This window comes from Sus scrofa, chromosome 11 (assembly GCF_000003025.6).
Source record: "Sus scrofa isolate TJ Tabasco breed Duroc chromosome 11, Sscrofa11.1, whole genome shotgun sequence".
NCBI classification, from domain to species: Eukaryota; Metazoa; Chordata; class Mammalia; order Artiodactyla; family Suidae; genus Sus; species Sus scrofa.
Genome location: NC_010453.5, coordinates 7,874,746 through 7,895,712, shown reverse-complemented (window position 1 = coordinate 7,895,712; position 20,967 = coordinate 7,874,746). Strand labels below are relative to the sequence as shown.

General features: G+C 48.3%; 1 protein-coding gene across 2 annotated transcripts in view; it reads right to left on the bottom strand.

Moving 5' to 3' along the window:
• B3GLCT (beta 3-glucosyltransferase) overlaps positions 1-20,967 on the bottom strand; it is a 114,893-nt gene that overhangs the window by 11,340 nt on the left and 82,586 nt on the right. For both annotated transcript variants that reach the window (XM_021065554.1, XM_021065553.1), the window contains exons 12-14: positions 18,978-19,077; positions 8,810-8,929; positions 2,021-2,165 (exon numbers count right to left, since the gene is read on the bottom strand). In XM_021065554.1, coding sequence (XP_020921213.1) covers positions 2,021-2,165; positions 8,810-8,929; positions 18,978-19,077 — 365 coding nt within the window. The remainder of the gene's footprint in view (positions 1-2,020; positions 2,166-8,809; positions 8,930-18,977; positions 19,078-20,967) is intronic.

Sequence of the window (20,967 nt, the reverse complement as noted above, 5' to 3'; positions counted from 1 at the left end):
TACCACTAGTGTCATATAATATAAAACCACATGCCCTAGACTGTTTTTTCGTTTTTGTCTTTTTAGGGCCGCACCCACGGCAGATGGAGATTTCCAGGCTAGGGGCTGAATCAGAGCTATAGTTTCCAGCCTACACCACAGCCCCAGCCACACAGGATCCAAGCCGCATCTGAGACGTACACCACAGCTCACGGAAACGCCAGAGCCTTCACCCACCGAGCAAGGCCAGGGATCAAACCCGTGTCCTCATGGATCCTAGTCAGGTTCGTCACCGCTGAGCCACGACGGGAACGCCCATGGAGTCTCTGTTTTAACAGAGGGCCACACTAGACGTTCCCCGAGGCCTTGGTCCAAACCTATGATTTCACAGTACCCTTCCCTGACTAAAAAGAGCATAGATGTGGCCCAGGCGAGTTTGTATCTGAGCTTGTTTCCAAATGGCCGCTCTACCACTGACTCATCAGGAATCCCAGAGTTCCTGTCTTTCTCAACATGGAACACACACACTGTTTGGACCAGTGCTCAAACCTCACAAAGGGAAAAAGCGCTGTGCCAGTCAGAGTCAGCGCTCCTGAAAGAGGCTTAAGAATGAAGATAAAGCAGCATCTGCTGGCGAGGACAGGTCTGCAGCAGGCTTTCCAGCATCAGAAAGGTTTAAAATGTATTAGGTGAATGAGCAAAACCAAGTTTTCAAGTATAGGAAACACAACAAAGTCTTTTTTATTTTCACGCTATCTTCAAAGGACTTTACCTAAGGATTATTTTTCTTCTTTCTTTTGTCCTTATCATTTAATTCACTCATGTATTCTTCCAAAAAGGGCTGCTATAAAAAATCTAAGACTGTGATAATACCAGTGATAAGCTGCCTCCCTGATGCAGCCACGGTTTTCATTGCCTTTCTTTTCTGTGAATGAACCGTCACGAAACAGAGCGGGAAGGAAGGTGAGAGAACAACTTCTAAGCCATCCCAGCAGCACACTCACCGCCTTAAAGGGTGGCCAGATACCTTCTGACGGGCACCAAGACGGAGGCTCCTCACACAAAACATAAAGGGCTTTTTCATTCTTCCTGTGGCTCTCAAAATGCAGAAATGCATTCTTAATAATGCACATGCTTTCTGTGCCTTGTTCACGGGATCGCCTAGAGTGCTGTTCCTGTCCTGCCTCATTTTCTACACAGCGACGACAGCGTTTGCTGCTGGTTACTAAATCAAGCATGAAGGGTCCATTTTCAGTATAAGGAAAGGCACTTAAAATACACGTGCCCTCAAATATTTCAAATTTAAAAAGCTCTGAGTTGAAGAAGAGCATCCGATAGCTATGGGCTGTGTGTTATTTTTAGCGCAAACGTACCTACTCTCACTCTCACAACATCACAACATTCACTGACCTGATCACTTAAGAAAGAAGCTTCTGAAAATAAGGCACGAGGATTCCTTTCTTCCACCACAGGGCAGGACGGTGGGTGACGCTACTCGCACCAAACACCCTGGTGATCAGCAGCTCATTTCTTCTCTGACCCCGGCGTACACACTTACTCAGATACTACGTGAAATTTTACCACGTTTAGCCACCCAGTCTAATAGCAACCAAAGGGCAGAAAGCCCGATAAAAAGGCAGCCCTTCATGAAGACCGAGGACCGTGGGGGGTCACATGTACTTGGGGGTCACAGGACAGTATTAGGCTGGTCTTGTCTATTTCCACAAAGCATCTGGTGACACCGAAATGCCACCCATTCTTTTTTTTTTTAACTCAAAAGGAAGAAAAAAGGTTTTACCTGTCCTGTATGTAAGGATGCTGGTCAAACACCATTTCGCTTTCTAGATGTTTCTGCCTTCCATCTTCATGCTGTACCTGGCACAACCCTCTGGACAAAGAGCTCTGTTAAGGATGTCCCCCTGGAGCCTGTCCACATAGAGCCTAAGATTCTTCCCAAGAGGAGGTGACGCGCAAGAGGTAGGACCCTTCAGTGAGAAGGAAGCCCCCCCACCCCGAGGTGGGAGCCAAACACTCGTCGCACCTGATGGAAGAGAGGGCTGTGTGTCACCGGGATCCCCAAGCCGCTGAAGCACATCCCCAGGACCATGTCGTCGGGCGCGTCGTTGCGGTAGCAGCGACACTTGCTGGCGAGAAGTCTCCTGATGGCCTCTCGGCTGAAGACCATTCTGGGGGAGACACAGAAGATGGTGAGAGCAGCGCCTCGCCACCGGTCACCTGAGCGGGGAAGGGTCAGGGCCACGTGCCTGACGAAGACGAGCCTGGTGTCAGCGGCGTTTAATTCAGTAGTTATTCGGAAGAAAATGCTTCTGTGAAAGGAAAGCCACTTTTAAGAGACGCGTACTAGCTAATAGGCAATCTGATCCCACTACGTATCTTACCAACAAATGCCAGGCAGTGTCCTTTTTCTAGAGTGTCACTGGAAAATCAGACCAGGTCTCAAGTTCACACACTCTTGATGGCGTCGGGAACCAAACCTGCCAGCACCGCACTCGCAGCGTGGATGGGCCCACACGGCTGACGACCGACCATGAGGGCAAATCTAATTGAGAAAGCACGCGTGGTCGAAGCGATTCCAATCCTCGGAAGCTTCCTCAAGGTCATTTTAAGAGAGAGACAGGGAGGGAGGGCGATTGAGTTGCCCCAAGGAGAGCTAAGGTGCCGCCGGACCTGGTCAGCTGTGTGCTTTCGGGGGCACTGGAGCCCCTGCCTCTGCTCAGCTCAGCACAGCAGGAGGCGGGGAACCTTACAACAGCGTTTCCAGGCTCCCCGCCAGCTGACAGCGAGGAGCACAACACGCAGAGGGGCTGTTTCTGGCTCTGGCGACCCCATGGCAGAGGCAGGTGACGGGCGAGGGGCAGCCACGGGCTCCAGCAGAGCGGGCACAGGGTGGCAGAGCGTCCGTGACAGCCCCAAAAGCCACGGTGGGAGCCCGTCCCGGGTCAGCCCGGATGCAGTACCGTTAACCCGATTGCACCCACGGCTCCAGGAACGAGCTCCCTCTGCTCCTTCCGCCTCGGGGGCAACAGCACATTGTCCTATGGTTACTGAGCTCTGAGCAAAGCCACCACCTCCCTCTTACTCCTCTGGCCCTCTCCAGTATTTCGGTACCAAGTTCCTGCGTAAGTTCTCCTCTTTTTAAAACACAGGCTGAGTTCTGGCTTCCCTTCTGGCCCTCGGGTGGTAATGGCTGGTCTCACGTCCTCAAGAGCCCTGCAGCTGATGGGGCTGGAGGGACGGATGTGGTTCACAAGTTCATTCCCAACAAGCAGTGACGTTCCTGGAGGCAAAACCATCTAAGATTGATCGCTATGTTCCCACAGCCAAACACAGGGTCTCACACATAGTGAGCCCTTGATAAAAGATGGCTCGTCCATCAAGTGAGAGCAAAGCCGCCTCCGCAAGCCCGCCTGCCCGAGGGAGGGGAGTTCTATGGGTCAGTCTACTCAGAAGGGAAAGAGGACAGAGCTTGAGCCCCCGGGGGATAGCAGATGTGCCTGCTTGGGGGGCGGGGGGCCCTGTTCCCCGCAGCACAGCGCACACCAGAGACGTGGGCAGGTGACCCAGCAACACCAAAGACAGGCCCTGCCCATGCTAAGCTGTCAGAAGACTCGAGGGAACATGACCGGACAAGCAGCAGCAGCTCTGTGAGGTCACACGAGGAACATGACTGCACAGGAGGAGAATGTGCCTGCAAACCACACCAAAGGGAGAAGTGCGAGTTGGAAGATTCACCAGGAACTGCCCCACCTAGAAAGCCCGGTGTCCGCCAGTGCCCCCGGGCCTTGCCCCTGCCCCACCAGCGACCCCAGGAAAGCGCCTGAGTCAAGGGGACGTGGGTCGATGGTCAATGGATGTTTCCCTTACGATGTCTGTCTGATGCCCCACCAAGGACAATTTCATGGGTAACTGTCCCCGTCACAGCTGGCATCTCATCCTCTTAAACCCTATTTGAATAAAGATGCTTCTTTTGTTCTTCTGCCAGCATCCCCCAGAACCAAAAAAGGAACAGGCAGGCCTTTCATTTGGCAGCTCTACCTGCCAAAATGGAAAATGACCCCTTATGTCGTCCTATCTGTTCTGCCAACTTTGAAACACTAAAAAGATGCTGAAATGCTATAAGACTAATAATAATATGGTTTCCTTTAATAGACAATACACTGATTTTAAAAATAAAAAAAATGGCAAGCAGGGACTTGCCTAGGGCATACCTGCAACTCAGGAACATGTACAGGAAAAGTGCATCAGAAACTGAAACCGAGCAGGGCCCTGGGGGCTTGCAGGCACCAAAGCCTTTCTGGGCCCCCATTTCTTGTTTGTAGGAGATGGGCCTCATTCAGCCTTCATGCCCTTCCCTGAGCTCCGATGGGCAGGTTCAGGCCGTGGCTGATCAGGGAAGGGAGGGGAGCCAGAGACCAGGGAGGAGCCGTCAAGCAGCAACAGTACAGCCCTGGGGCAGGGTCCTGGTTCCCCCTCAAGGGATACAGGTAATGATGGAAGCATCTCACACACCTCAGGGAAAAGGTAGAGTCCTTTGGCTTCTTCTAGAAATGAACACTTTAAAACTGAACAGCTGGGAGCCTGCCTTGTGTTCCTCCCTCGTTTGACTGTGCCCTAAACCCAATCACCTGTGAGCTCAAGCTGGGGTCCCCCAAGCACAGCTGCCTGCGGGTTAAAGATCACTAACTAGCACATGATGTTTTCCAGGGACTTCCCTAGTTTGTTCTCATTCCTGATCAACACGCCCTTTTGGGAGTTCCCATCGTGGCTCAGTGGTTAACGAATCTGACTAGGAATCAGGAGGTTGCGGGTTCGATCCCTGGCCTCGCTCAGTGGGTTAAGGATCCAGTGTTGCCGTGAGCTGTGGTGTAAGCTGCAGACGCAGCTCGGATCCCACGTTGCTGTGGCTCTGGCGTAGGCCGGCAGCTGCAGCTCTGATCTGACCCCTAGCCTGGGAACCTCCATATTCCATGGGAGAGGCCCGAGAAAAGGCAGAAAGACCAAAAAAACAAAACAAAAAAAAACCCCCACGCCCTTTTCACAAGTACTGTTATTCTAGGCAATAACCCAGAAGCCCACGGCCGGGCCCACGCCACAATCTCCTGATGCCAGCTTTGATGACTAGGGTTCCACAATATAAAGAAGAATGCATGTCTGCCCCAACCCTGAATCTTATCTGAAACCGTTTTTCTTTTAGACTATAGAACTCCCTGCAGTTCTTCCCCAAAGGGGGCACAGTCTCTAAGGCATGAGCTTGCTATGGCCCCCTTAGCCTGGCAAAGCAATAAAAGCTCTTTTTTTCTCCTTCACCCAAAACTCCATCCTCGTTTTTATTCGGCACCGGTGGACCGAGGCTGAGTTTGGGCAGCGCCATCAGCCCGCCCCCTCCAGGGTGCCTCGCGGATGGACAGGGCCTGGCGGTCTCCCTGGGCGACATTCCAAGACCAAGGACATCCCTACCACAGCTTCCTACGCCACCCTACACGAGTATTTTCAAAAAACCAAAGCAGTTTTTGAACCAGTTGCCTCCAACTACTCCAACTTGGCAAGCATAAGCAACAAAGGGAAAACAGACTTGGATTCACACAGGGCAAAGGTCTCACAATACAGAATATCTACACATTAATCCCCGGAGTCCGCCCCTCTCGGTTATCTCTGCTAAGTGGGGCTTAAGAGGAATGATTTAAGGCAACGATTTTCAAAAACTTAATTGACTATAAACCACAGTGAGAAAACACAGTTCATATGCAACCATTTGCTACGTGTATTACACTGAAAAACATCAGGTAATAATACTTACCCTTCATACATGTGATGCACTGATATTCCTATTTTATTCTTGTCTCTATTTAATTATTTTTAAATGATAGTTATGATCCATTCATTGATTTTACAAGCCATTAATTGAGCCTGACCTGCTGTTTATAAAACCACATAGGCACTTTTTTTTTTTTTTTTTAAGGGCCACACCTGAAGCATATGGAAGTTCCCAGGTCAGGGACTGAAGCCAAGCCACAGCTGTGACTTACACCACAGCTGCAGCAACAATGGAGCCTATAACCCACTAGGTTGGGCTGGGGATTGAACCCACACATCCTCAGCAACCCAAGCCACTATAGTCGGATTCTTAGCCCACTGAACCACAGCAGGGACTCCCCATTCTGGTTCTTAAGCTGAATCATCAGAAAAGTCTCCTGTGATACCAGAGAAACGATTCTATCTACAACTTTCATCAAAGGTCCTCTCTCGGAGTTCCCGTCATGGCGCAGTGGTTAACGAATCCGACTGGTTGCGGGTTCGATCCCTGGCCCCGCTCAGTGCGTTGAGGATCTGGTATTGCTGTGAGCTGTGGTGTAGGCCACAGACACGGCTCGGATCCTGTGTTGCTGTGGCTGTGGTATAGGCCAGCGGCTACAGCTCTGATTAGACCCCTAGCCTCCATATGCTTTGGTGCGGCTCCAGAAAAAAAAAAAAAAAGTGCTGTTGAGAACAGAATATTACATTGGTCCATGTTATGTAAAGATCAACACTGGTGTTGATGCCTCTGTTTATCCATTTATTCCTTGTAACCTGTAAAACCTGAGTCCCCATGCTAGGAAGTGAGGGTGTAATGAAAAGTGAGATGTGGGTGCTGCTTTCAAACACCTCATAATTTAGGTGGAAAATAAGAAAGTCAATAGGCAATTAAATGATAATGACTTGCATACTGTGCGATGAAAGTATATCACAAAGGCATCGAACCCAGATCTCGGGGGCTGGACGAGGCCGCAGGTTTCCAGAAAGAAATGGTGGCGATATCCAGCCCAAAAGGAGGAGGACCAGCCAGGCGACAGAGGCACAAAGGTGGTGAACAGTACTGTGTAGTGACCAGCAGGCGCCTTATCCGGAGAGAAGAGTTTAAAAACTGAAACTGAAACAAGTTGGGCATGAATCCTGGAAGACCAGGGTGCAGAGAAATGAGCCTAAAATGGTAAAACAGCATGTGCCAAGCTCTGGAGCGGCCTGGTAAGCCTCTATGAGGCATTTGGACTTGAGCCTTCCGGCAATTCGAGGTTACGAAAGGACTTTCACTCTGCTGGTAACGCAAAGAAAAATCCAAGTAAAACCCACATTAGCCTGTGGGGCTACTCAAGAGATGGACGATGGGAAGTGAAGACGAGCCCATTTCCAGGGAGAAGCCCATCCCGGGCGAGCAGCAAGGGTGGCAGCTCTCAGAGGCCAAGTGAGTCTGGGGGCGGGAGGGTGGAAGGAAGGACCCGCCCGAGAGAGCCCAGCAGCCTCGGGAGCACCTGGCATCTGGGGATGAGACCAACTACAGGTGCTGAAAACGGAGGCCTGATCCAGGTCAAGTGACTCCTGCTGAAATCTGAATGACTGTCGCCTAGTCAGATGCCAAAAGCAGGACAAGGTCACAGTACTAGCAAAGCGAAGGCAGCGCAGGCCCCGAGCAGGGGCGGGAGAGGACCAGAGGTGGTTTCGGTGAGTCTCTTTGGGGGTGGAGGCGACCCTGAGGCCGGGCTGTCCCTCTGAGTCCCGGTACCCTAACACCTTGGTGCTTCGGAGGGGAGAAACCCATGCACAAACAACAGGGCCCCTTGCAAAGAGGGGAAGTTCTGGCTTAGTGGGCTCCAGCACCTCCTGCGGGAAACTAACTGCATAACCACAAGGCTGTCGGGAGCTGGGCCCTTTCTGTGATGAGCTCAGTGCTGCCTGGCTTTGCACGGTCGTGTCCTCCCACAGGCCCGCGTGGGCCCCGCCTCCAGCTGCCAATGGCCTCGGGTGGATCAGCCAAGATCAGTGCCCCTGCCCAGGCCTGGCTCTCACTGCGGAAGGCCCACCTCCAGAGCCGAGTTACAGTCACCACTGAACGGGCCACACCAAACCAGAACGCCCCGAACAGGATCCCGCCGTGGCAGGTGCTGCAGCAGAAAGGGTTCTAACGGAGGGGCTGCAAAGTAACAATATGAAGCCCTGGCCTTCAGGAGCCAGTAACCCAGGCCCCAAAGAGGCCCAGCTCACAGTGAGCACTGAACAAAAACCTGTTGAATGAACTTAGGTTACTGTCGTGGATAACAAGATTCTCCCTCAACACCCCAACTGCAAATAACAGACCAGACCTGCTCAACTGATTAACTCCTATAAATCAAATCAAAATCTTTCCCCATGAGAGATGAGACACATGCTTATTTACAGAGATTTTCAACTGTTATTTAGACCCTATAAATCCCACACAAATATCACTTCATTGCTGAAGTCTCAACTTCTATACCACTCTTTTCCCAAATGTGATATATAAGCACTGGATAATGTGAAAGTCTGATGACTTATTTTCTGAAATTAAAATCTACATCCAAAATTTTTTTCATTTAAACGATCGAAACTAACTGGCTGCCTAGAAGCAATCACACTACAGGGGCATTTCTTTCTCCTTTTTCCTGTTATTTTTGGCCAAGCCCACAGCATGAGGACGTTCCCAGGCCAGAGATCAAACCCATGCCCCAGCAGCAACCAGAGCTGCCGCAGCGACAGCACCAGGTCCTTAGCCTGCTGAGCCACAAGGGAACTCCCACAAGGACACTTCTACCAAGTACTGTGACATACATTTATATACTGTCTCTTAAAAGGAGTAAAACATTCTTTACCGTCGGTTCTTTTCATATGTGGCAAATTAAGTGTTCACTTTTCTATGAGGGGAACAGCTTCCGTTTACAGAGCTCTCAGTGTAGCTCCCATGGCCACAGACCCCCCTCTGCACCCGAGGAACCCAAATGTAACCCCGGGGGCACCTGCAGAACGCCCTGCTCATAGTTACCCTCCTCCTCCTGTGACGTAGCTGTAGCCGCCGGTGCCCAGGCCGTAGCCGTAGCGCTCTCCCAGAACCAGGGGCTCGCTGGCGTCGTAACAGCTCAGCAGGCGCTGCAGCCTGGAGATGCTGAGATCCCAGAGGGAACAGAAGAGAGAGGGGCAGTTAATTCGGGGGTGCTTTCAGAGTGAACCTGTGACCGTTCTCACACTCTACTGGTTACGGCATCAATACTGTACAGAAATCATGCAGAGGTGCGCTCAGGAGATTTATTCGAAGAAATAGATGTTTTAGCAAAGAACTGAACACCGTACGTTACTGGAAATAGGAGGAACTGAGAAACGGGGTTCAGAAGCCTGTGTTCAGAAGCCCCTGCCAGTGGGGCAGCCTCTCCCCGGTGGGTGGGGCAGCAGGTTCGGGAGGGTCTGCTCCCCCCTGAGAATCAAAGAGCTGTCGCATCTTTTCAGAGGTACTTGGTATGTCTGCAATTACTGACGGCCAGAAAAGGCACTGCTGAAGCAGAGGCGAGGTCCCTGTCCGGCAGGAGGAGGGATCACGACGCCCCACAGTGCTCAGCTTCCCTCACACACAGTCTAGGGTCCCATGTGTCTATTTGTTTAAAGCTCTGGCTGTGACGCTGCTCTGTCATGTGTCCACAGTGAGAGCTTACAAAGCGCATTGAGAATATACCATGAGCTGCTCAGAAAATGCCGCCAACGATGGCTGCTCTAAGGATGGGGGAAAAAGAAAGATTTCATAGGAAAATAAAATCTAGAAATTTTTTTTTTATAGTGGAGACAAAGGTTGATGTTAAGAAAGCCTAGTTTTTCCATGTTTTAAGAACTTCTGTTACTCACCGATGCTTTATCAGGTTCTTCTACCATTTCTTCTAATCTAGAGCCTTGCAAGTCACACACATTAAACCCCAGCTTCCCTCATGGTATTCATGAGCGTTCCTTTAAAAGTTCTCCCATGGCCAACTTTGGATTAAATGTTTTGGCTGTGCCCACAGCACGTGGAAGTTCCTAGGCCAGGGATGGAACCCGAACCACAGCCGTGACAATGCTGGGTTCTTAACCACAGGCCTCCAGGGAACTCCCAAGGATTAAATACTTGTAGTGGGTCATGTAAATCTCAGTGTTTCTCAAGTCTGTGATTCACGAGCATGCTGCATCTCTGCAGGTCGCTACATGAGGCACTTCCCTCAACTATTCATCATGAATTCGTTTCTCAAGAGCAACACTGACTCTGGAACACAACTGCTCTGCAGTCTCATCCCCCCCCAACCTTTTTTTTGGTGGTAGGGTGATAAGAACACAGAGAAGAGAGACTCAGGGACAGGCCGCCTTTCCCACCCACTCTCAGGGATCTCACACCAGGCTAAAAAGCAGAGGCTCAGAGAAGAAAACCAGCTCAGCAGATGACGCAAAGTCTCCCACAGGTGCAGTGCTCAGTGTCCACAAGTTGGCTCATTGGGTTTCTATCTGCCAGGGGGGCTGTGATAAATGTTGACAGCTCCTGAGCATCACGAAGTTTTGGAAAAACCATCCTGGTTTTTTGGGTTTTTTTTGTCTTTTTGCCATTTCTTGGGCCGCTCCCTCGGCATATGGAGGTTCCCAGGCGAGGGGTCGAATCGGCGCTGTAGCCACTGGCCTAGGCCAGAGCCACAGCAACACGGGATCCGAGCTGCGTCTGCAGCCTACACCACAGCTCATGGCAACGCCGGATCCTTAGCCCACTGAGCAAGGCCAGGGATCAAACCCACAACCTCATGGTTTCTAGTCGGATTCGTTAACCCCTGTGCCATGACAGGAACTCCCATCCTGTTTTTGATACAAACATACGGGCACCTAGCTTGGAATCGGTCTTCAGGAAGTTGTCTGCGGGAGGTAACGAAGGGTGGACCCTAGCGAGCCACCACTTGGTCGTGGAGAAGACGCTTCTAAAGATCTCTAAGGAAGTCACAGCCTTCGAGCGGTCAAAAGCTCCCTAAAAACTCAAAGCCCGGAGTTCCTGTCGTGGCTCAGTGGTTAACAAACCCAACTAGTGCCCAGGAGGACTCGGGTCCGATTCCTGGCCTTGCTCAGTGGGTTAAGGATCTGGCATTGTCGTGAGCTGAGGTGTAGGTCACAGATGCAGCGCAGACCCAGCATTGCTGTGGCTGTGGTGGAGGTTGGCAGCTGCAACTTCAGTTCAACCCCCCTAGCCTGGAAACCTCCATATGCCTCGGGTGCCTCCCTAAAAAGACAAAACAAACAAACATAAAACCCTCATTTTTTCATGTGTCTGCTGGCCATGTGTATATCTTCTTTGGAGAAATGTCTGTTCAGGTCTTTTGACCATTTTTCAATTGGCTTTTTTGCTGTTGTGTATGTTGTTTGTCTATTTTAGAGCTTAAGCCCTTGTCAGTTGCATTGTTTGAAACTACTTTCTCCCATTCTTTAAGTTGTCTTTTTGGGGTTTTTTTTTTTTTTTTAATGTTTTCCTTTGCTGTGCAAACGCTTGTCATTTTTATTAGGTCCCATTGGTTTATTTTTGCTTTTATTTCTGTTGCTTTGGGAACATTTGCAAGGCTGATGTCAGAGAATGTTTTGCCTCTGTTCTCTTCTAGGAGTTTGATGGTGTCTTGTCTTACGTTTAAGTCTTTAAGCCATTTTGAGTTTATTTTGTGCATGGTGTGAGGGTGTGTTCTAGTTTCACTGATTACATGCAGTTGTCCAGTTTTCCCAGTACCACTTACTGAAAAGACTGGCTTTTCCCCATTTTATATTTTTGCCTCTTTTGTTGAAGATTAATTGACTGTAGTTGTCTGGGTTTATTTCTCGGTTCTCTGTTCTGTTCCATTGGTCTGTTATGTCTCTCTTGGTACCAGTACCACACTGTCTGATGACTGTGGCTTTGTAATAGTGCCTGAAGTCTGGGAGAGTGATGCCTCCTGCTTGGTTTTTCTTCCTCAGGATGGCTTTGGTAGTTCTGGGTCTTTTGTGGTTCCATATAAATTTTTGGATTGTTTGTTCTAGTTCTGTGAAAAATGTCATGGGTAACTGGATGGGGGTTGCACTGAATCTGCAGATGGCTTTGGGTGGTACGGCCATCTTTACAATGTTAATTTTTCCAACCCAGGAGCACAGAATATCTGTCCATTTCTTTGAGTCCTCTTTAATTTCCTTGACTAATGTTTTATAGTTCTCGGCATATGTCTTTCACCTCCTTGGTCAGGTTTATTCCCAGGTATTTTTGGGGGGTGCATTCTTGAAAGGTATTATATTTCTGTATTCCTTTTCTAATATTTCATATTGTTAGTATACAGAAACACAACCGATTTCTGAATGGTAATCTTGTATCCTGCTACTTTGCTAAATTCATTGATCAGTTCCAGTAGTTTTTGTGTGGAGTCCCTAGGGTTTTCTATATATAGTATCATGTCATCTGCATACAGCGACAATTTTACCTTTTCTCTTCCTATTTGGAAACATTTTATTTTTTGTTTGTCTGATTGCTGTGGCTAGGACTTCCAAAACTATGCTGAATACAAGTGGTAAGAGTGGGCATCCTTGTCTTATTCCAGATTTTAGTGGGAAGGCTTTCAGCTTTTCTCCGTTGAGTATTGTATTTGCTGTGGGTTTGTCATAAATGGCTTCTGTTATGTTAAGGTGTGTTCCCTCTGTACCCACTTTGGAAGAGTTTTTATCATGAACGGATGTTGGACTTTGACAAATGCTTTTTCTGCATCTATTGAGATGACTGTGATGTTTTTTGCTTTTTTTTGGTTCATGTGGTGTCTGACGTTGACTGATCTGCGTATGTTGCTCAACATCCCTGGTTATGAGAGAAATGCAAATCAAACCTACCCTGAGATACCACCTCACACCAGTCAGAATGGAGGTACCTCAGAAAACTAAATATAGACTTACCATATGACCCAGCCATCCTACTCTTGCACACACATCTGGACGAAACTTTCCTTAAAAAAGACACATGCACCTGTATGTTCATTACAGCACTATTCACAACAGCCAAGACATGGAAACACCCTAACTGTCCCACAACAGATGAATGGATGAAGATGTGGTACATATACACAATGGAATACCACTCAGGCGTTAAAAAGAACAAAATAATGCCATCTGCAGCAACATGGATGGAACTAGAGACTCTCATACTAAGTGAAGTCAGAAAGCCAAATACCATACGATATTACTTATATATGGAATCTGGTACAAATGAACCTTTCCACAGAAAAGAAACTCATGGACTTGGAGAAGAGACTGTGGTTGCTGAGGAGGAGGGAGTGGGATGGACTGGGAGTCTCAGGTTAATAGATGCAAACTTTGCCTCTGGAATGGATAAGCAATGAGATCCTGCTGTATAGCAATGGGAACTATATCTAGTCACTTATGATGGAGCATGATGTAGGACAATGTGAGGGAAAAAAATGTATGTATGTATGTGTGACTGGGTCGCTTTGCTGTAGAAAACTGACAGAACACTGTAAACCAGCTATAATGGAAAAAAATCAAAATCATTTTTTAAAAAATCCTCAAAGCCCTGCAGGGCAAATGCTTGTCTGCTTCCTGACCTACAAAGAGATGAGAAGTATTTCCCTTCTACCTGCATATTGTACAATAATCACTTAAACCTTAAACCCTCGATTTCTGAGGTTAAAGTAACTAGGATTTAGCATCTCCCCGGGATTTCTCTTCCTGGTAACATGAACTATTTCGGTATTCACAAGGTCATGTGAAAGCGGAAGAGACATGGACTGAGTCTGACAACGATCACATGCTTCACACTGGCTGAGAACTGGAAGTGCGGCTGAAGCAGGCACATCTCCAGTTCTGTGCAAGTGCACTGGCTACTGATCCAGGGAAGGAACTCCATTCAACAACCCGTCGCCATCCCAGGCAACGAGGCATTTCACAGAATGACGGGCAACAGTATGGAAACGTTCAAGTGCCATCAAATTCTGTTAGTGCACGTTGGTGTTTTATCTTCTCTTTCATTCTCCACCCACCCACCTGTATGTGCGCAGACATACATACATATATATAGCTATGGATACACTTTTATTCCTTTCTGAAATATCTGGTATCCCATTATGCCCCTCCCCCCAACACATCAATGTGTACATTCTGAGAGCAGTGAAGGCAACCTCAGAAACTCTACCGCTGACACAAGTTTCTTAAAAAGTTAACACACACCAATCCTATGTCCCAGCCACTCTGCTCTTAGGTATTCAGCCCAGAGAGATGAAAGCAGATGTCTGTGCAAAGTCACGTACACGAAGGAAGGTTCACAGCACCTCAACTAGAACCCAGAACTGTAAACACTGACACACCGCTTGTATGTAAGCTGCCAGCTCTCCTCCAGTTTTGTCCCTTGATCTAATGATTTCTTCATAGCATTTTCTCCCTCCAGTACAGCATGCAGCCCAGGGCCCCTTTGTGTGTTTATCATTCACTTTATTCTCCTTTCATCTGGAACCGCTCCTCAGCTTTTTGTCTTTCATAACACCGGTATTTTTAATAAACCCCCCCTTTTTAATAGACTGCTCCTCATGTTGCTTTTGTCTGACGTCTCCTCACGATGGAGCCCAGGCTGTGCGTCCCCAGGGCAGTGTCACCCAAGTGATGCCCCCCCCCCGGAAGATCTATTTTGATCACCTATTCAAGATGCTGCCTGGTGTCTGCACTGGGCACTTAGCGATTTCCCCAGGCTATTTCTCAGTCTCTGGGCAGACACCTCAACATCAGCCAGTATCCTGAGCCTCATCAGCACCTATCCCTAGTTTAGCCTCCACTGATGAATCTTTACTGCGATGGGTACAAAGGGATCACACATCACTGCCTCCACACCCAGAACTCCTCTCCTCCTCCTGACCTCGTGTCAGGACTCCTGGTGGCCGGGCCAGCAAGAGCCCACCTGCTCTGGGCCGAATTAGGTTCCCCCACCCCCAGTATCCTAACCCCCACTGTGACTGTGCGGAGGGAAGAGCTTATCAGGAGGTGATTAAGGTTAAATGAGGTCCCAAGGGTAGGACCCTGATGTGACAGAATTCGTGTCCTTCTAAGAAGAGACCCCAGAGAGCCCTCTCTCCAGGGCACACAAAGGACAGCAAGGTGGCAGCCACCTCTGAGCCAAGAGAAGAGGCCTCAGAAATCTACCGGGCCAGCACCTTGATCGTGGACTTCCCAGTCTCCAGAACCGTGAGAAAGAAATTTCTGTTGTTTAAGCCCCCCAAGTCTGTGATATTTTGTTACAGTGCCTGATCTGCCTCATTTATTTACTTATTACTCATCTATTTATTTATTTGTCTTTTGTCCTTTTAGGGCCGCACCTGTGGCACATGGAGGTTCCCAGGCTAGGGGTCTAATTGGAGCTGCTACTGCCGGCCTACACCACAGCCACAGCAACACGGATCCAAGCCGCATCTGCAACCTACGCCACAGCTCACAGCAACCCCGGATCTTTAACCCACTGAGTGAGACCCGGGATTGAACCCGCAACCTCATGGTTCCTAGTCAGATTCCTTTCCGCTGCGCCACGACGGGAACTCCTATTTATTTACTTTTTATAAGCATGAATGGATTCCTAGTCTTAATGGCTCGTAATCCATCATTATCCTTAATTATACTGATGCTCATCTGGTCCCAAATTCTGCCCATGGGAACCTGTTTAAGCTTGCTTCTGGGTCCTTTTGACACGCACTTTCTTTTCCTTTTTTTGTGTGTTTTTGTTTTTGTTTTTGGCCGCACCTGCAGCATGCAGAAGTTCCCAGGCCAGGGATCAAAGCCACACCAGGGCAGCAACCTGAGGCACTGCAGGGGCGACGCAAGATCCTTAACCTGCTGAGCCCCATGGGAACCTAGGCATGCTCTTTTCTCTTTTTTTTCTAAGCACTTTCTTACTCTCTGACATAAAAAAACAACGTTCTGAATGTCTTCCTGTATCTTCCCTGCCTCAGCCTTAAAATCAGCTATTTCTCTGAGAAGGCCTGGTTCCTTTTAGCGAGGAGGTGGCTGTGTTAGTTCTGGTCGTTTGCTGCTTGGTGCTCAGTGGGCTGTCTCTGCTTCTGGTCCTCGCGGGCATTAAGAACTATAAAGACGGATATGTGTGCACACACGGGCACAGACTGCTCTGGAAATCCGGAGTCTAAGGGAGCTGGGAATCCTGCAGGTGTCTGCCTGCAGCCCTTCCTTGACCCGGCCTGTCCCACATCCTTCCCCCCTTACTCATCTCCTCCGGCCCACAACGTACCTAACATACCTTGAGGGCTGCTTCACCCACACAAGTCAGACCCACTGATGGCTCACCTCCCGCCCCCCACCCACCGAAGGGGTGTCTTTAACTCCTGTCTCTTCAACAGAACCTGCATCTGTTCTGTTTTCCCTGCAGGGTGATTACCTTTCCAGCTGAAATACAGCTGGGTTTAAAACATGAGTATGCTTCCCAAAGTCAAAACTAAAGTAAGCCATAAACTCCGAAAAGGGTCCCCCCCCCCCATCCCCACCTCCATCTCACCCCTCCTCCATCTCCCACCCCCCCCCATCTTCCCTGTCCTCCCACCTGCCCTGTCCTCCCACCTGCCCTCTTTGGAAACTACTTCAAGGTTTTCTGGCTTATCCGTCTGTCTGTTTTTTGTCAAGCTCAGCCCAGGTGGATGTGCTTCATTTCCCTTTCCTTCTTTGCACAGGGAAGCAAACTAAACACATCCTTGTGCCCTTGGCTTGTTTCACTTAATGTATCTTCTGGAAACCACTCAATACAACTGGTTGATCCCCCCCCCCCCAAGGAACCAAAACTTTGCTTCATTTATTGGATCCTCTGCTTTTTGATCTCCACACCATTAGTTCTGCATTGACTTTTATTACTATTTTCTTCCTTGTGCATTTTCTGGGTTGACTTTGTGATTCTTTTCCTAGCTTTTTGAATTGGCACCTGTATTTTTTATCTTTATGGTTCCCAGTGGCTTGGCAAACCTTATGCATCCCTTTATTGTTAGCGTTTTTTGAATGACTATGTGTCTTTCATATAAAACACAGAGGTGGGGTTTGCTTTATGAGCCAATTTTAAAAGTCTGTTCTTCTATTAGGTGAGTTAAACCCACTCACATTTAGTGATATGACTGATGATGTTTGATTTCAACACTAAAATTATTTTAGGTTTGACTTATTATATGCATTGTATTTACTGTGTTTCTTTATCTACTTACCATTTTGGGTATTAGAATGTTCTCTTTCCTGGGATTTATCTTCTATTTAACTTCTCATGTCTTACTATGTTCTTTTTTAACATTTTCTTACTCTATCAGTTCTACACAGTATCTTTTGAATTCCATTGATTGCCTACAGAGTAGGCCATACGATCTTATCCTATTGTCCCTTTTCCTTCTTTTTTTTTTGGCCATGCCCACAGCATGTGGAAGTTCCTGAGTCAGGGATTGAACCTGGGCTGCTGCACTAACCCACTGCACCACAAGGAGGCGCCTTCCTTCATCTTCTTTAAGTTGGGAACGTCCTACTTTGTCAGAACGCAGGGCCCTGGCACACCATTCTTCGCCCTCGTCCCCACGCCCGCTTCGCTTTTCATTCCGCGGTTAAACATATGAAATGCTCACTGTCGGTCCTTCTGCCTAAATAGCATCTTAGTTGCATGAAGTCCTTTCCCAGCATCCGCCTCAGGAGGGGCATGTGTGTGCACCCTCCTGAGTTCATGGACATCGAGAACCTTCTCTGCAGCCTTGATGCTAAAGCACATCTTAGCCGTGTATACAACCCCTGACTCGTCGTTTCTGTCTTGGGTGAGAACGTTCCTCCGTGGCTCCCATACTCATGGTATTTTGAGAAGTCTGAGGCCAAGACTAATCTTCTTGCTCATCATTTCACCTAGAGGCTCTGAGGGCTTTATCATCAAAATCTAAGAGTTTTACCAGCATATGTGAAGAAGCTGATGATCCCTGATTCATTTTCCCGGGTACCTGCTAGGCCCTTTCAGTACATGAGTCAAGGTCTTCTTTTATTTCTGGTAACGAAATATGATTTCTATTCTGTTGATTTTCCTCAATCAGGGACTCCAGTTTTATACATGTGTTAGACTTCACTGCTTCCTCTGTTTCAAAACAGACATTGTGAATTTTACCTTGTTGGGTGCTGGATGTTTTGTGTTTCTGTAAATTTTTTTTTTTTGTCTTTCATCTTTTTAGGGTCACACCCATAGCATATGGAGGTTCCCAGGCTAGGGGTCGAATCAGAGCCACAGCAACCCAGATCTGAGCTGCGTCTGCAACCTATACCACAGCTCACGGCAACGCCGGGTCCTCAACCCACTTTGGTTTGATCAAGGCCAGGGATCAAACCTGCAACCTTACGGCTCCTAGTCAGATTCGTTTCCACTGTGCCACAATGGGAACTCTTTTTTTTTTTTTTTTGGGGGGGTAAATATTCTTGATCTTTGTTCTTGGATGCAGGCCAGTTACTTAGAAACCTACTTGGTCTTGGGGCTTTTGCTTTACCGTCTGTTGGAAAGACAAAGCACTGCGCAGTCTAGGGTGAGCTCTTTCCCACAGTTAAAGCAAGACCCTTCTACAAACTCTAACCAGCTCTGCCCAGCATCTGTGAATCAAGGCTTTTCCAGGCTGGCTGGTGGGAAGAGGTGCTGTACTCGGCCTGAGTGTTGGGTCCCACCCCGCCCACCGTTTTGGTTGCTCTCTCCCCTGCCTCTGGTACTCTCTTCGCATGCAGGCACCGACCAAACTTTACTCAGTACTCAAGGGGAGGCTCCACCCATCTCGAGTGTGCCCTCTGTGCCACCCTCTCCTTTCCAGGGCGCTGTCCTGCAACCTCTAATGGCTCTGGTTTCCCCAGAATCTCAGCAGCTCACTTCAAACTCAGGGGTTCGGGCTGGGTTCCCCTTCCTGAACAGAGATGCCAAGACTGTCTTCAGGCCATCAGCTGGGGTGTCAGCGGATTCAGCTCATCTGCTTCATGTGTCTCAGGGTCACTGTCATTGGTTGCCTAATTATCAGTGTCTTAAAAACATTTAATACACTGTGCCCTTTTGGGGGGGCTGTTTCAGGAGAGAGGGTAAATCCAGTCCCTGCTACTCCGGCAGGAGAAGTACCCATCATAATTCTGACTATAGAATTTAAAGTCACCCTAGGATTAGAGGGACTCCTTACCTTATTAATGTGTCATCATCCACAATGACTAACCACGCTACGCCGTCAAGGCTGTGATTCAAAAATCTCTCCAAAATGGCAAATGTCTTTCCACAGTGGCCTAGGACAGATGAAAAGAAAACTTACAATGCATTATTTTCCTTAAAATATATATAATTCAGGAGTGAGGATTAAGATGGCGGAATAGAAGGACTGGAGCTCAACTTCTCTCCTAAAAACAACAAAATTCACAGCTAAAGGCTGAGCAATCTCCACCCAAATGGATCGGAAACCTTAAAAAAGATACTCTACTCCAGAAGAAAAAGAGGAGGCCACATCAAGAGGTAGGAGGGGCGATTTCACAATATAAACAACCCCATACCTCCCGGGTGGGAAGCTCCACAGACTGAAAACTAACTGGTTCACAGAGACTCACCCACAGGAGTGAGAGTTCTGAGCCCCACATCAAACCCTCACGTGCGGGGATCCGGCACTGGGAGAAAGAGCCCCAGAGCATCTAGCACTGAAGGCCACCGGGGCTTGTGCACGGGAGCTCCACAGGACTGGGGGAAACCGAGACCCCATTCTTAAAAGGCGCACACAGACTTTCACGTGCACCGGGTCCCAGGGCAGAGCGAGGTCTCCATAGGAATCTGGGCCAACCCTGACTGCAGTTCTTGGAGGACATCCTGGGAAAACAGGGATAAATGTGGCTAGTTGTGAGGGACGGACACTGAAGGCAAAGCTCTCGGGATTATTCAGCAGCTGCCTTTCTCTGGAGGGGACCATTTTGGGAAATCTGGCCCCACCCATCAGCTCTGAGAAGCCCCAGGGCAAACAACAACCCAGGTGGGATCACAGCCCCCCCCTCAGGAAACAGGCTGCCTAAAGACCCCCCCAGAAACACGGTGCCTCTAATCCCATCCAGAGACTAAACCCAACCAACAGAGGGATTAGTATCAGCTCCACCCACGGGTGGGCAGGTATCAGCCCCTCCCATCAGGAAGCCTAGAGCAAGCCAACCATACCGACTTCAGCCACAAGGGGGGCAGACACCAGAAGTAAGAGAGGCTACAATCCTACTATATGTAAAAAGGTCACCACACCAAAAACCTATAAAAATGAAAAGACAGAGAACTATAACTCAGATGAGAGAGAAAGGAAAAACCCCAGAAAATCAGCTAAGCAATGAGGAGATTCTCAGCCTCCAGGAAAAAGACTTTAGACTGTTGATGCTGAAGATGATGCAAGACACTGGAAATAAACTGGAGGCAAAGATGGATAAACTTACAGGAAACACTAACCAAAGAGATACAAGATATAAAACTTAAGGAGAGATGCAAAATACATTAACTGAAATAAAAAACTCACTAGAAGTAGCTAACAGCAGAATACAGGAGGCAGAAGAACGAGTAAGCGAGGTGGAGGACAGATTAGTGGAAATTACAGATGCAGAACAGAAAAGAGAAAAAAGATTGAAAAGAAATGAAGAGAGTCTCAGAGAACTCTGGGACAACGTGAAACGCAACAACATCCGTATTATAGGGGTGCCAGAAGGAGAACAGAAAAAATATTGCAAGAGATAATAGCCCAAAACTTCCCTAACATGGGAAAGGAACCACTCAAATCCAGGAGGCACAACGAGTACCATATAAAATAAACCCAAGGAGGAACACCCCGAGACACATATTCATCAAACTGACCAAAATGAAAGATGAAGAGAAAATCTTGAAAGCAGCTAGGGAAAAGAAACAAGTAACATACAAGGGAACCCCAATAAGGTTATCGGCAGATTTTTCAGCAGAAACTCTGCAGGCCAGAAGGGAGTGGCATGACATACTTAACATGATGAAAGGAAAAAACCTCCAACCAAGATGACTCTACCCAGCAAGGCTCTCATTCAGATTTGAAGGAGAAATCAAAACCTTCTCAGATAAGCAAAAGCTGAGAGAATTCAGCAACACTAAACCAGCCTTACCACAAATACTAAAGGAACTTCTCTAAGCAGAAA